This window comes from Rattus rattus, chromosome 14 (genome assembly GCF_011064425.1).
Source record: "Rattus rattus isolate New Zealand chromosome 14, Rrattus_CSIRO_v1, whole genome shotgun sequence".
In the NCBI taxonomy this organism is placed as follows: domain Eukaryota; kingdom Metazoa; phylum Chordata; class Mammalia; order Rodentia; family Muridae; genus Rattus; species Rattus rattus.
The window spans coordinates 79,770,722-79,784,681 of NC_046167.1; the positions used below are offsets into that span (position 1 = coordinate 79,770,722).

Consider the following 13,960-nt stretch of genomic DNA (forward strand, 5'->3'; position numbering starts at 1 on the left):
AAAGGACTCAGTGAGATCCACTTGAGGAGGTCCTGTGTGAACACTGAGTATAAGAGGTCCCCAGGGCCAAACTGGGTGATGACTTGTGTAAAAGAGGATTGGATCATCCTTTGGGTCTCATAGTAAGGCATCAGAAACTGCTGATACAAAAAACATGTCACCTTGAGAAGGCATAAGAAACAGTTTATTCTGGAGCCAAATACGTGTGACTGTGGCTCAATGCCAGCATCTAGACCTCTGGGCCTCTAAGGTGCCCACAGGTGATTATGTCATGGTAGTTGGTGTAGGCAGACTCTTATTATATATTTATATATATTTTTTACACGTTCTCTCTCTGTCTCTGTCTGTCTGTCTCTGTCTCTATCTCTCTCTCCCCCCTCCCCTGTGTGTGTGTGTGTGTGTACACATTTATGGAGGTCAGAGGTCATCTGTGGAAGCCTGCTCTTCCATCATGTGGATTCAGGGATCAAACTCAGGTTGTCAGACTTGGTTGGCAACAACCTTTCCAAACTGAACCCTTTTGTTGTCCTGGGAGACCCACCTCAGTCTCAGGAAGGATGGTTTCCTGGGGAAGAATCCTGGCCTATCTGAAACATAGGAGGCCTGCAGCTGCAGCAGCGACCGCTCTCTTCTGGCTGTGGATAGAACAGGGCCAGTTGCTTTTTGTTGGGCTGTTCTAATCACAGTGCAGGAAAAGAAGCTAAGGCAATGTTTAGAAGTGGAAAACACCATCTACCTGTTTGTGTTGACTTTCAGTTAACTGCTTGCCTTGGGCTTGGGAGTGAGTAATGGAGCACATGTGGACGTCAGAGGACGACTTTGTGGAAGTTTTTTTCTCTTTCCACTACATGCTTTCCAGGGCTTGTGTGGTGAACACACTACCTGCTGAGCCATTTTCTTTATTTTTATGATTGTATTTATTTACTTATTTTATATATGTGATGAATACACTGTCACTGTCTTCAGACACACCAGAAGATGGCATATGATCTCATATGGTTGTGAGCCACCATGTGGTTGCTGGGAATTGAACTCAAGACCTCCGGAAGAGCAGTCAGTGCTCTTAACCACTGAACCATCTCTCCAGTCCATGAGCCATTTCTATAGCCTGTAGTTTTGATGCTTTTAACCTAACTTTTAAATTTTACTGACACAGAAATTTCATTGTTTAATTCTGATGTTTGTGAGATGAAATGCTATTTTTTTTTCCGGAGCTGAGGACCGAACCCAGGGCCTTGCACTTGCTAGGCAAGCGCTCTACCACTGAGCTAAATCCCCAACCCCGAAATGCTATTTTTTAATACCTTCAAATATAATACAAATAATTTACTTTAAATTTATTTATTTATAAATTTTCTTCCTCCATCTCTTTCTTTCTCTCTTCTTCCTTCCTTCCTTCCTTCCTTTCTCTCTCTCTCTCTCTGTCTGTCTCTCTGTCTCTGTCTCTGTCTCTCTCTCTGTCTCTCTCTCTCTCTTTCTGTTTTTAAAGACAGGGTTCCTCTGTGTAGCTCTTGCTATATTGGAACTCACCATGTAGACCAGGCTGACCTCGAACTCTGAGACCCATCTGTCTCTGCCTCTCAAGTGCTGGGATTAAAGGTGTGTGCCCCTGCCACCTGGCTAACATTTATTCATGTGTTATGTGTATATGTGTGTGCCTGCATAAGTTATTCTGTGTATATGTGTGCCTGCATAAGTTATTATGTGTATACGTGCATATGTGTATACGTGTATATGTGTATATGTGTGTGCCTGCATAAGTTATTCTGTGTATGTGTGTGTGCCTGCATAAGTTATTCTGTGTATGTGTGTGCCTGCATAAGTTATTCTGTGTATGTGTGTGCTGCATAAGTTATTCTGTGTATGTGTGTGCTGCATAAGTTATTATGTGTATATGTGTATATGTGTGTGCCTGCATAAGTTATTATGTGTATATGTGTATATGTGTGTGCCTGCATAAGTTATTCTGTGTATGTGTGTGCCTGCATAAGTTATTATGTGTATACGTGCATATGTGTATACGTGTATATGTGTGGCCTGCATAAGTTATTATGTGTATACGTGCATATGTGTATACGTGTATATGTGTATATGTGTGTGCCTGCATAAGTTATTCTGTGTATGTGTGTGCCTGCATAAGTTATTATGTGTATATGTGTATATGTGTGTGCCTGCATAAGTTATTATGGTATATGTGTATATGTGTGTGCCTGCATAAGTTATTATGTGTATATGTGTATATGTGTGTGCCTGCATAAGTTATTATGTGTATATGTGTATATGTGTGTGCCTGTATAAGTTATTATGTATATATGTGTGTGCCTGCATAAGTTATTATGTGTATGTGTGTGCCTGCATAAGTTATTATGTGTATATGTGTATATGTGTGTGAGCCTGCATAAGTTATTCTGTGTATGTGTGTGCCTGCATAAGTTATTCTGTGTATGTGTGTGCCTGCATAAGTTATTCTGTGTATATGTGTGTGCCTGCATAAGTTATTCTGTGTATATGTGTATATGTGTGTGCCTGCATAAGTTATTCTGTGATATGTGTGTGCCTGCATAAGTTATTCTGTGATATGTGTGTGCTGCATAAGTTATTATGTGATATGTGTGTCCCTGCATAAGTTTATGTTTATCACGTGGGTGCAGGAAGGTGAGTTGCCTGATGTGGGTACAGGGGACTGAACCAGGTTCTCTGGAAGAACAGCCAGTGCTCTTAACCACTGAGCCCTCTCAACACCTTCCCAAGTATTTACTTTTTTTTTTCTTTTTCTTTTTTTCGGAGCTGGGGACCGAACCCAGAGCCTTGCCCTTGCTAGGCAAGTACTCTACCACTGAGCTAAATCCCCAACCCCCAAGTATTTACTTTTAACATGCTTATAACCCCTCAGTTATTCCCTCACCTGGATCTCCTAACTCTGTAATTGTTCATTATTTAAATTAACGAACTAGGAAGCATCACCACTTTAGAATACACAGCAGAATCATGGGTTTTTATCTCTTAACTTTATAATTAACCAGTTCATGGTTCCCAGCACCCTCAACTACTTCGAAGCAAACCTAAATGCTGATTCTTTTCATCATTAAGTTACTTAAGCATTTTACAAGTCAGATCAACTCTTTGTGATATAATTTGTACTGGTAAAGAATCTGTTCTAAATGACTTTGCTTTGAAACATGAATGGCTGTTATTGCATTAATGGAGCCAGTAATTAAACAATTCCTTTTATTTTGATGTGCAGGAGTCCAGATCTTACATAAAATGGATGTTTCTCACACTGTTATTGAACACTAAGTGCATAATCTTTTCGGTGAAATCCAAGCTGCCATGGAAGAAATACCAATAAAAGTCGCTGTCCGCATCCGACCTCTGCTCTGCAAAGAAGTCCTACACAACCATCAAGTGTGTGTGCGGGACATTCCCAAAACCCAGCAGATTATCATTGGGAGAGATAGAGTTTTTACTTTTGACTTTGTTTTTGGCAAAAACTCCACTCAAGATGAAGTTTATAGCACATGCATCAAGCCCCTCGTGCTGTCCCTCATAGAGGGCTACAACGCAACTGTTTTTGCGTATGGACAAACTGGATCTGGGAAGACATACACCATTGGAGGAGGCCATGTCGGTAAGAGTTTCAGACTCTCAGCATTGTATAGCATGAATCAAGACTTTCTCTTTGATGGCTGAGCACTGGTCTGCTGCTGTGTTTGCTGGCTTTGCCTTGTCTCCCGATTGAGCTGAGGCAAACACTGGTGTAGGCCTCTGACCATTGTGTGAGCCCATCATAGGCCTCCACATTTTAAATTTTGTTTTGTTTCTATGGTACTGGAAATAGAACTAGGTTGCTGGCTAAGTACCGCAGTACTGGGCTACATCACTAGCCTTCTTTTTCTGTTTGTTTCAAGGGAAAGAGTTACTCAGTTGCCTGTGCTGACCTCAGTCTTACTCCTTAGCTCAAGTGGTCCTTGAAAGCCCGCCCGCCCTCTTGTGCTCACCTGCTTGCTTCTGCCCGCCCACTTGCCTGCTTGCATGTACGCATATGTGTGCAGGAGCCCATGGAGGCCAAAAGAGGGCATTGCTCCTCTGAGACCGGAGTTGTAGGTGGTTGAGAGCTGCCATGGGGTGCTGTGACTCAAACCTGAATCTTTCCCAATACCAGTCCATGCCCCTAACTGTTGAGCCATCTCCACCCCCCACAGTTTTAAAGGTAGAGTCTCAGTGTGCAACCCTAGGTGGCTTCTGACTCACAGAGATCCCCCTGCCTCTGCCTCCTGAGTGCTGGGACTCCAGTGTGCAGCAGCAACACGCCCACTCCAGAGGCTCTTAGTTTTATTTCACCGATGGGAAAGATGCTGGGGGCTTTTTCAAACATTTATTGGCCATTGTGTTTCTTTTTAATATTAATTTGATTTTATTGTGCTGAGATACAGACTATTTTCTTATAAGTATATAATATAATTTGAGTGTATTCTCCCGACACCCCTCTACCTTCCTCTTTCTCTCCTCTCTCTTCTGATCAATCCTCTTTGTCCCCTGACAGTTGCACTTCTCCTTTGATGTCTTCTATACATATATGACAGTTTGTCTATTTGCATATAAAACACAGTGTGTAAACCACGTGTTCATCATCCATTGCTCTGTGATGGATACCTGGGTTGATTCCATAACTTAGCTGTTGTAAACAGTGCTGCAGCGGCCCCCATGCAAGAGTCTCTGGTGTGTGCTGACCTGGAATGAACTGGGGGTTAAGTACGCAGAGGTGGTTGGTATCTCTGAGTCATTGGCAGGTCTGGTCTGCTTCTCATGGGCTGTGCACTTTTCTCATCTCCATGGTGTTTGCACTCGTTTGCACCCCACCGCAGGCACAGGCAGGTCTCTGTGGTCTCATCCTTGCCAGCATTCGTTGTCTCTCAATGACTGCTGTTCTAGCAGGGCTTCTTTTGTGACTGTCTATTCTGTTCATCAGTCCACTCACTGATGGGATCGTTTCTGAAGCTCTTTGTGTATTCTAGGTAGGAATACCTGTGTGCTGTATAGTTGATCCTGTACTCTGTTCATTCAAGTGATTGTTTCCTTAGCTGTATGATACAGATTTTAATTGTATGTAACTTGTCAGTTTGGGGGATAATCTATGTTGTTATAGTTCTTTATAGAAAACTATGCCTCTGCATATCCTCACGTTTTGTTTATTTGTTATTGGGATCAGAGGACGGCTTTCAGGGTGCTTGAGGAGGACTTTGAGTGTTTGATCTTCTTCCCCCCCTCCTGGTGCAAAGGTGCAGACATGCACTGCTGTGTCCAATTCGTGTCCAGTCCGTGCTGGGGCTCAGATCCAGAGCTCCACGCACATCAGCAAACATTCTCCAGACCCTGGAAACTGATTTTTAAATTAATGTGCATTAGGATCTGAAACCGTCCTCAGGGACTTTGTCCATCCCCTCCCCGACTCTGTCTTAGTCATCTATTCCGACAGCCATTGAGATTGGTCTTTTGAGATAATCTTAAAGTCATCACTCTGCTAAGAGCAGCAGTCAGTTCTTGTTTCTTACTGGACCATTAGCACATTGTCCACACGGACAATGTACTGACCCCACTCTTGGCCCTTCTCCACTATGCTTGTCCCTCTGCGCATGCTCTGGCAGGTGAATTAATCCGTGAAGTTCTTTGGAGATCAGGCGTTGGCTCTCCCCAGACACCTTTGTCTTATAAAATCTCTCGTTCTTAGTGGTCACAGCCAGCCTCTGTGCATTACATGCTGTGTGTACACAAATGACTTTCAGTCATTTCCCTCAGTGCAGATAACCGTTAAAGCTCTGAAGACGCAGATCCAATGGCTTGATTGTCTTGGTAGGTTAGAAACATGTACTGTCTTTTCCGCCAACCAACTAGAACAGTCACCAGTGCAGCTATGGTGACGCTGAGCCCTGCAGTCATCTTGACCAGTGCGTTCTCTCATATGTCACATTCAATGTATCAGGATTTCAGTGTGGTTTTAAGAAGAGTATTTGTATGTGTGAATGTGTTGCCTGCGTGTGTGAGTGTGTACATGTGTACCTGGTGCCACTGAAGACCAGAAGAGGGTATTGGATCCCCTGAGACGTAGAGTTACAAATGAACCACCGTGCTGGCAACTGATCCTTTGGAAGAGCAGCAAACACTTTTTTTTTTTTCTTTTTTTCGGAGCTGGGGACGCTCTACCACTGAGCTAAATCCCCAACCCCGCAACAAACACTTTTAACCAATAAACTGTCTCTCCATTTCCTCTGTCCTTTCATTTGCTCCCCAACTCCCCACCCCTGCATGATAAGACCTTACTTTGTAGCTTTGGCTGGCCTTAAACTCTTAATAATCCTGCCTGTGCTTCTAAACTGGAAGGTTATAGGTGTATGGTGTCACACGCAATTGACAGAAAACCTTAATGGCTTCTCAACATAAATACAGGTTCCATCCTGGTACCATATCAGGACCTGTTTAATTTATCTTCCAAATCCCCCAATTACCAGGTTACCACAGGAGCCTCTGAAGTGGTCTCTCCATTCATACTTCAGCAGAAGACAGTATTGAGGACCGTCCTTCACTGATTTGTAGAATTTCAGACCATAATGTTACTGCTTTCTCCTTGTGGCTCTGACCTGATGAACCATGCTCCCAGCCTCTTGCCTCTGGATTTTATAGTTGTGGTTTATCCCTGGCTAAATTCAATTAAATACTTTCCAAGACTCCGTCTTGCTATATAACCTGGGCTGGAACTCAGTGTGTAGACCATCAGGCTGCCTCTGTCTCTTGAGTGCTAGAAGTAAAGGCATCTGCCACATGCCTGTCCAGTTTTACAATTCTTATAATAGAAATGTAAGAAAATAAATTTTTTAAAAATTTTTTGGGGACCAAACCCAGGGCCTTGCGCTTCCTAGGCAAGCGCTCTACCACTGAGCTAAATCCCCAACCCCGTAAGAAAATATATTAAGCATAAATTCCAAATTGTAGCCTTGCTTTATTCTAAGACTCAGATGCTTTCTGTTTCTGAATTCCCAGCATCAGTTGTGGACGGTCAAAAGGGCATCATTCCTCGCGCCATCCAAGAAATATTTCAGAGCATCTCTGGAAATCCTAACATCGACTTTAAAATCAAAGTGTCGTATATAGAAGTGTATAAGGAAGACCTAAGAGATCTCCTAGAGCTGGAGACATCCATGAAGGACCTTCACATCCGAGAAGATGAGAAGGGGAACACAGGTGAAGTAGCTCAGGGAGCTGGGCAGTGTGTTCATTAACAGCCAGGGCCCATCAGGACGCCAAGAATAACGGGCCTGCGCGCTGAACGTGCTTTTACTTTGTATTCCCATTCTTGTCTTGCTGGAAAGCCATCCAGTGCTAGGAAAGTGCTGTGCTGCTGAGGTCAATGCACAGCTTCCCTTTTTGTTCCTAATTTTAAAAGATCTGGGGACAGAGTCTCATTATAGATTGCCTGTACTGGCCTTTAACTCACTCTTCCCAAGGCTGGCTTTGAACTCTTAATCCTCCTGCCTCAGCCTCGTGAGTGGAGTGGAGCACAGGTTTGTACTACCAGGCATGGTTCCTGTTTTCTTAGAATAATTACAAGTCAGAGTCTGGAAGCACAGGGCTCTTTCTGTTTTGTTTTGTTTAGTTTTTCTTGGTTCTGCTCTCGAGCCCAGGGCCTCACATGCTCTCCCTCTGAGCTCCACAGCTCCATCCAGCTCCAGAGCTTTTGAATGTCGTTCATTCTGAAGAATTCATTGTGGTGTTTGACCAAAAGCAAGAATTGGATCTTAACAAATAAAACACATCTTTTAGAGTTTAAATTTGCATCCTATTTTTAAAAATAATTTCTGTGGAGCTTTTCTGAATTATTTAATGATATTGATGTTAGTGTCATTTGAAATATTACTGCCTTTTATTTTATTTTTCATTTTTTATTGGTTATTTTATTTATTTACATTTAAAATGTTATCCCCCTTCCCACTTTCCCCTCCACAAACCCTCATCCCCTTCCTCCTCCCCCTGCTTCTATGAGAGCGCTCTCCCACCGTCCCACCCTCTCCCGCCTTACCACCTAGCATTCCCCTACCCTAGTTCATTGAGCTTCCACAGGACCCAGGGCCTCTCTCCCACTGACAAGGCCATCCTCTGCTCCATACGCAGCTGCAGCCATGGGCCCCTCCATGTGTGCTCTGTGGCTGGTGCTTGAGTCCCTGGGAGCTCTGGGGGGTCTGGGTGGGTGACTGTTGTTCTTCCTGTGGGGTTGCAAATCCCTTCAGCTCCTTCAGTCCTTTCTCTATCTCATCCACTGGGGTCCCTGTCGTTACTGCTTTTTGGGTTGCTTAGCAAAGGGTAATTGTGTGATTAATTTAATTGTACTGAATTTTGATGAAAATTTGGTTTGAAAACTTTGTGTTTTAAGTGATTGTTGGGGCCAAGGAGTGCCAAGTAGAAAGCGTGGAGGATGTGATGAGTCTTCTGCAAGTAGGGAACGCAGCCAGGCACACAGGCACCACCCAGATGAACGAGCACTCCAGCAGGTCCCACGCGATTTTCACAATAAATGTGTGCCAAGTCGAGAAAAATGCAGAGACCACTGAAGACAGAGAGTGGTGCTCACATCGGCATATCGTCTCCAAATTCCACTTTGTGGATTTGGCTGGGTCAGAAAGAGTGACCAAGACCGGGAATACTGGCGAGCGATTCAAAGAGTCCATTCAAATCAACAGTGGGCTGCTTGCTCTAGGGAATGTAATAAGTGCCCTTGGGGACCCACGCAGGAAGAGCTCCCATGTCCCGTATAGGGATGCGAAGATTACCCGGCTTCTGAAAGACTCCCTGGGAGGCAGTGCCAAGACTGTCATGATCACCTGTGTCAGCCCGTCCTCCTCGGATTTTGACGAGTCCTTAAATTCTCTCAAATATGCCAACAGAGCACGGAACATTAGAAACAAACCTACTTTAAACTTCAGCCCCCAGGCAGACCGAATGGATGAAATGGAATTTGAGATTAAGTTGCTTCGAGAAGCTTTGCAGAGCCATCAGGCCAGTATCAGTCAAACGAGCCAGACAGCTTCAGAGAATGTTCCTGACCAGAATCGAATCCACTCTCTGGAGGAACAGATAGCCCAGCTCCAGGAGGAATGTTTGGGCTACCAGGACTGCATAGAGCAAGCCTTTGCCTTCCTAGTGGACTTAAAAGATGCTGTTAGGCTGAACCAGAAACAGCAGCACAAGCTGCAGCAGTGGTTTAGCAGAACTCAGGAAGTCAGGAAGGCTGTCCTCACCCCGTTACCAGGAAACCAGAGTATTGGGAACCTGGAAGAAGGACCCCAGCATGTCACAGTTCTCCAGCTGAAGAGAGAACTTAAGAAATACCAGGTACTAAGACATTAATAATTAATTACTATGTTTTTTCTTTTCTTTTCTTTCCTTTTTTTCAGAGCTGGGGACCGAATCCAGGGCCTTGAGCTTGCTAGGCAAGCGCTCTACCACTGAGCTAAATCCCCAACCCCTAATTACTACATTTTTAACAGTGTGTCTTGCTATGTAACTAGGCTGGAGCTCTGTGTGTAGACCAGCCAGGCTGGACGCTTCCCTTTGTTTCTTGTGTGCTGTGATTATAGGAGGGTATGCTCCTACCTAAGAACCCCCTTCTGACTCCATTGACAATGGGCTTAAACCCATGACCTTCATATACTAGGCAAGTACTCAGCTTTCTGAGACACATCCCCGATCTATTTTGTCTGCATTATTCTATTGTTTAGGCTGATCTGGAACTCAGTATGTGCTTAGGCTGGCCTTGAACTCAGGGCAGTCAGTCCTCTTGCCTCTCCTTCCTAAGTGTTGGAGTTGTGGGTGTGAGCTCTCATCCCTGGCTCATAGATAGAACTCGTTTAAGGGCTATGTTCATTTGGACAAATAAATTCTAAAAGTTCCTTTAGAATTTCCAAAGTTCTAAAGTTTTAAAAATGTTTCTTTCTGTCTGTGTGGGTGGAGCGTGAATGGCACATGAGAAGTATAGGCATGTGTCTGCAGCGGTCGGAGGACAGCTTTTTTTTTTTTTTAACATTTATTTATTTATTATGTATACATCATACAGCTTTCTGCCTGCATGTATGCCTGCAGGCCAGAAGAGGGCACCAGACCTGATTATAGATGGTTGTGAGCCACCATGTGGTTGCTGGGAATTGAACTCAGGACCTCTGGAAGAGCAGACAGTGCTCTTAACCTCTGAGCCATCTCTCCAGCCCCCGGAGGACAGCTTTTGAGAATGGGCTTTCTCTTAAGAATTGTAGAAAAACCAGGTGCATGTTGGTACATTTCTTTAATCCTACCATTAGGGAGTCAGAAGCTGGTCAACTTCTGTGAGATCTAGGCCATCCTGGTCTATACAGTGGGATCTAGGCCACCCTGGTCTATACAGTGAGATCTAGGCCATCCTGGTCTATACAGTGGGATCTAGGCCATCCTGGTCTATACAGTGAGATCTAGGCCACCCTGGTCTATACAGTGAGATCTAGGCCATCCTGGTCTATACAGTGGGATCTAGGCCATCCTGGTCTATACAGTGGGATCTAGGCCATCCTGGTCTATACAGTGGGATCTAGGCCATCCTGGTCTATTCAGTGGGATCTAGGCCATCCTGGTCTATACAGTGAGATCTAGGCCATCCTGGTCTATTCAGTGAGATCTAGGCCATCCTGGTCTATTCAGTGGGATCTAGGCCATCCTGGTCTGTACAGGGATCTAGGCCATCCTGGTCTATACATGGGATCTAGGGCCATCCTGGTCTATACAGGGGATCTAGGCCATCCTGGTCTATACAGTGGGATCCTGGTCTATTCAGTGATCTAGGCCATCCCTGGTCTGCATACAGGGGATCTAGGCCATCCTGGTCTATACTGTGGGATCTAGGCCATCCTGGTCTATACAGTGAGATCTAGGCCATCCTGGTCTATTCAGTGGGATCTAGGCCATCCTGGTCTATACAGTGGGATCTAGGCCATCCTGGTCTATACAGTGGGATCTAGGCCATCCTGGTCTATACAGTGGGATCTAGGCCATCCTGGTCTATACAGTGGGATCTAGGCCATCCTGGTCTATACAGTGGGATCTAGGCCATCCTGGTCTATACAGTGGGATCTAGGCCATCCTGGTCTATACAGTGGGATCTAGGCCATCCTGGTCTATACAGTGGGATCTAGGCCATCCTGGTCTATACAGTGGGATCTAGGCCATCCTGGTCTATACAGTGGGATCTAGGCCATCCTGGTCTATACAGTGGGATCTAGGCCATCCTGGTCTATACAGTGGGATCTAGGCCATCCTGGTCTATACAGTGGGATCTAGGCCATCCTGGTCTATACAGTGGGATCTAGGCCATCCTGGTCTATACAGTGGGATCTAGGCCATCCTGGTCTATACAGTGGGATCTAGGCTATCCTGGTCTATACAGTGAGATCTAGTTCTGTCTTTAAAAAAAAAAAAACAAAAAAGAAAATCAGTATATAAAAATCTCACTTGCCTTTCTTCTTAGCATGTCTGTGTCTCATTTCCTATTCTTTCTCAGATTTGTTCTTTTAAGGCATATTTATTAAATAGAACCTCGTGAACTTTCATAGCAATTTAGAGGATCAAAGACACATTTTACAAACAGAGTAAGTTCTACTACACCGAGTTTTCTTCTTCTGCGTGTATGCGGGTGCAAGCTGAATCCCAGGGCGCCTTCCCCCCTCCCTCTCTCTCCTCTCTGTCTCTCTCCCTCCCTTTCTCCCACCTCCTTTTCCTTCTTCTTCCTCTTCCTCTGTCCTCACAGCCTCATATGGCAGTGCAGACTAGCAGAACCCCCTCACTATTTCAGTCATTTCCAGAACTTTGAGTGACCTTCTGCCTCAGTCTTCCAAGAGCTAGGTTCACAGGTATGACCACCACGTCTGGCCTATGGGTCTCTAGGTTTTGTGGTTGTTGTTGTTGTTGTTGTTGTTGTTTGAGACAGGATTTCATGTAGCCCAGGTTGGCCTCTAACTTGTTATATAGCCAAGGTTGGTCTTCAACTTCTCATCTTCTCTTTCTACGTCCCAGCGCTGAGATTGTATGAGTACAACAACCACACCCAGTTGAATGTAATGCTGGAAATCAAACTCAGGGCAATGCATGCTAGGCCGGCCCTCTGCCCAATGAGTCACATCCCTGGGACACCACCGTGGTCCTCAGAAGAAGACAACCTTATCCTTTGAGTTTGCACTATACACTTACACAAGTGGATATACAATTATATTTATGTATTCTTTATTTTGGGGGATTTTATTGTTTGCTGGGATTAAAGGCATGTGTCACATAGCTGTCTGCATACCTGATCTTTAAATGATGTGGAATTGCACATGTATACACACTACATACATAATAATGTGGATGTGCACATGTACACACACTACATACATAATAATGTGGATGTGCACATGTACACACACTACATACATATTAGTGGGAAGTTACGTCCTTACATTTAGAGAAATTAGATTTACCTGTGTTGTGTTGCACATGCACGTGTATAGAGGTCAGAGGACAACTTGCAGGAATCCCCCTTCCACCATTAGGTCCCAGGGACTGAACTCCCATCACCAGGCTTAGAGGTGGCACTTCACCCTTAAGCCGCATCACCCCCTTATTTAGGTGAAGACTGTGTACAGGGCTGGTAGAGAGCAAAGTGAATTAGGTCTGCTTATGTGGAGTCTGCAAGCAGAGCCCCGTGAGGACCTTCAGCTGTCCCTTACGTGACAGCGCCCACTTCTATGGCATTGCTGTTTGCCTTTTACCTTTGTTGTTGTTGTTGTTGTTGTTTTTCTTTGACTTAATGGTTTACCCTTTTATATATGGGGTGTTTTGCCTGCATGTATGTATGTGTGATACCCACAGAAGTGAAAAGGATCAAATCCCCTGGAACTGAAGCTGCCTGGAAGCTGGGGATGGAACCCGTGTCCTTTAGAGCGCAGCCAGTGCTCTTAAACCATGGAGTCATCTCTCTCCAACCATGTTTTTGTTTTTCCCACAGAAAGGTCTCAAATAGCACAAGGTAGCCTTGGACTCTCTATGGAGAGCTCCAGTTCTAGACATGCATGCAGGCAAAACATCGGTGCACACTAAAATAAATAATCAGGAGGAAGGAAGGAAGGAAGGAAGGAAGGAAGGAAGGAAGGGAGGAAGAAGGAGCTGATGCATCCTGTCATCTCACACTTGGGAGGTAGAAGTAGGAGGATCATGAACTCCAGGCCAGCCTGCATGCACAGTGAGTTCCAGGACAGTATGGGAACATACTATCCTGTGCCACTGTGCCCATTTTTTTTTTCCAGTAGGAAAACATGATTTAAAACACAATCCTTTTAGTTACAGGTTTTAGCAAAATACCTTTATACATGTACCAGGAGGAAAATACCTTTATACATGTACCAGGAGGAGACCATTTCCCACTGGACATGTGGCAGCACATGCCTGCCATTCCCGCACTTAGGAGGCTGAGGCAGGAGGATCCATGGCTGCAAATGGAGCCCTGTCCAAAAACAAGCAAACAAATAAGAACTCCTCTTAATGTCTTTAAATTGAGTGTGTTTTCACTTTTAAAGTTTGAAATTTCCCAGTAGACTTTTCAGAACATGGACAGTGAAGACAGCCTAGGGATAGGGCACCTGCTGTGACTGGTGAAGCCGTGGCTGTGATCTCCAGCCCTGGGAACAGCTCAGTAGAACAATGAAGCTCAACCTTCACATCCACCCTTACCAGCGTGACATCCATTATTTTAGCATCTCATCCCTGTGTCTAGGTCTCATCTTCATCTCACAATACAAGTGTATTTAGTTCTCTCTAGACATCCCCACAGTTCAGCAGTTCCAACATTGCTCGAAAGTCTGAGGTATCTTCTGAGACTTAATTTCTTAACTGTGAGCTCCTACAATTTCAGTAT

At 44.6% G+C, this 13,960-nt stretch overlaps 1 protein-coding gene across 1 annotated transcript in view; it reads left to right on the forward strand.

Moving 5' to 3' along the window:
• Kif27 (kinesin family member 27) overlaps positions 1-13,960 on the forward strand; it is a 73,656-nt gene that overhangs the window by 1,959 nt on the left and 57,737 nt on the right. Inside the window, exons 2-4 of the mRNA XM_032885006.1 lie at positions 3,245-3,628; positions 7,036-7,236; positions 8,423-9,381. Of these exons, the coding sequence (XP_032740897.1) occupies positions 3,331-3,628; positions 7,036-7,236; positions 8,423-9,381 (1,458 nt within the window). The 5' untranslated portion in view covers positions 3,245-3,330. The remainder of the gene's footprint in view (positions 1-3,244; positions 3,629-7,035; positions 7,237-8,422; positions 9,382-13,960) is intronic.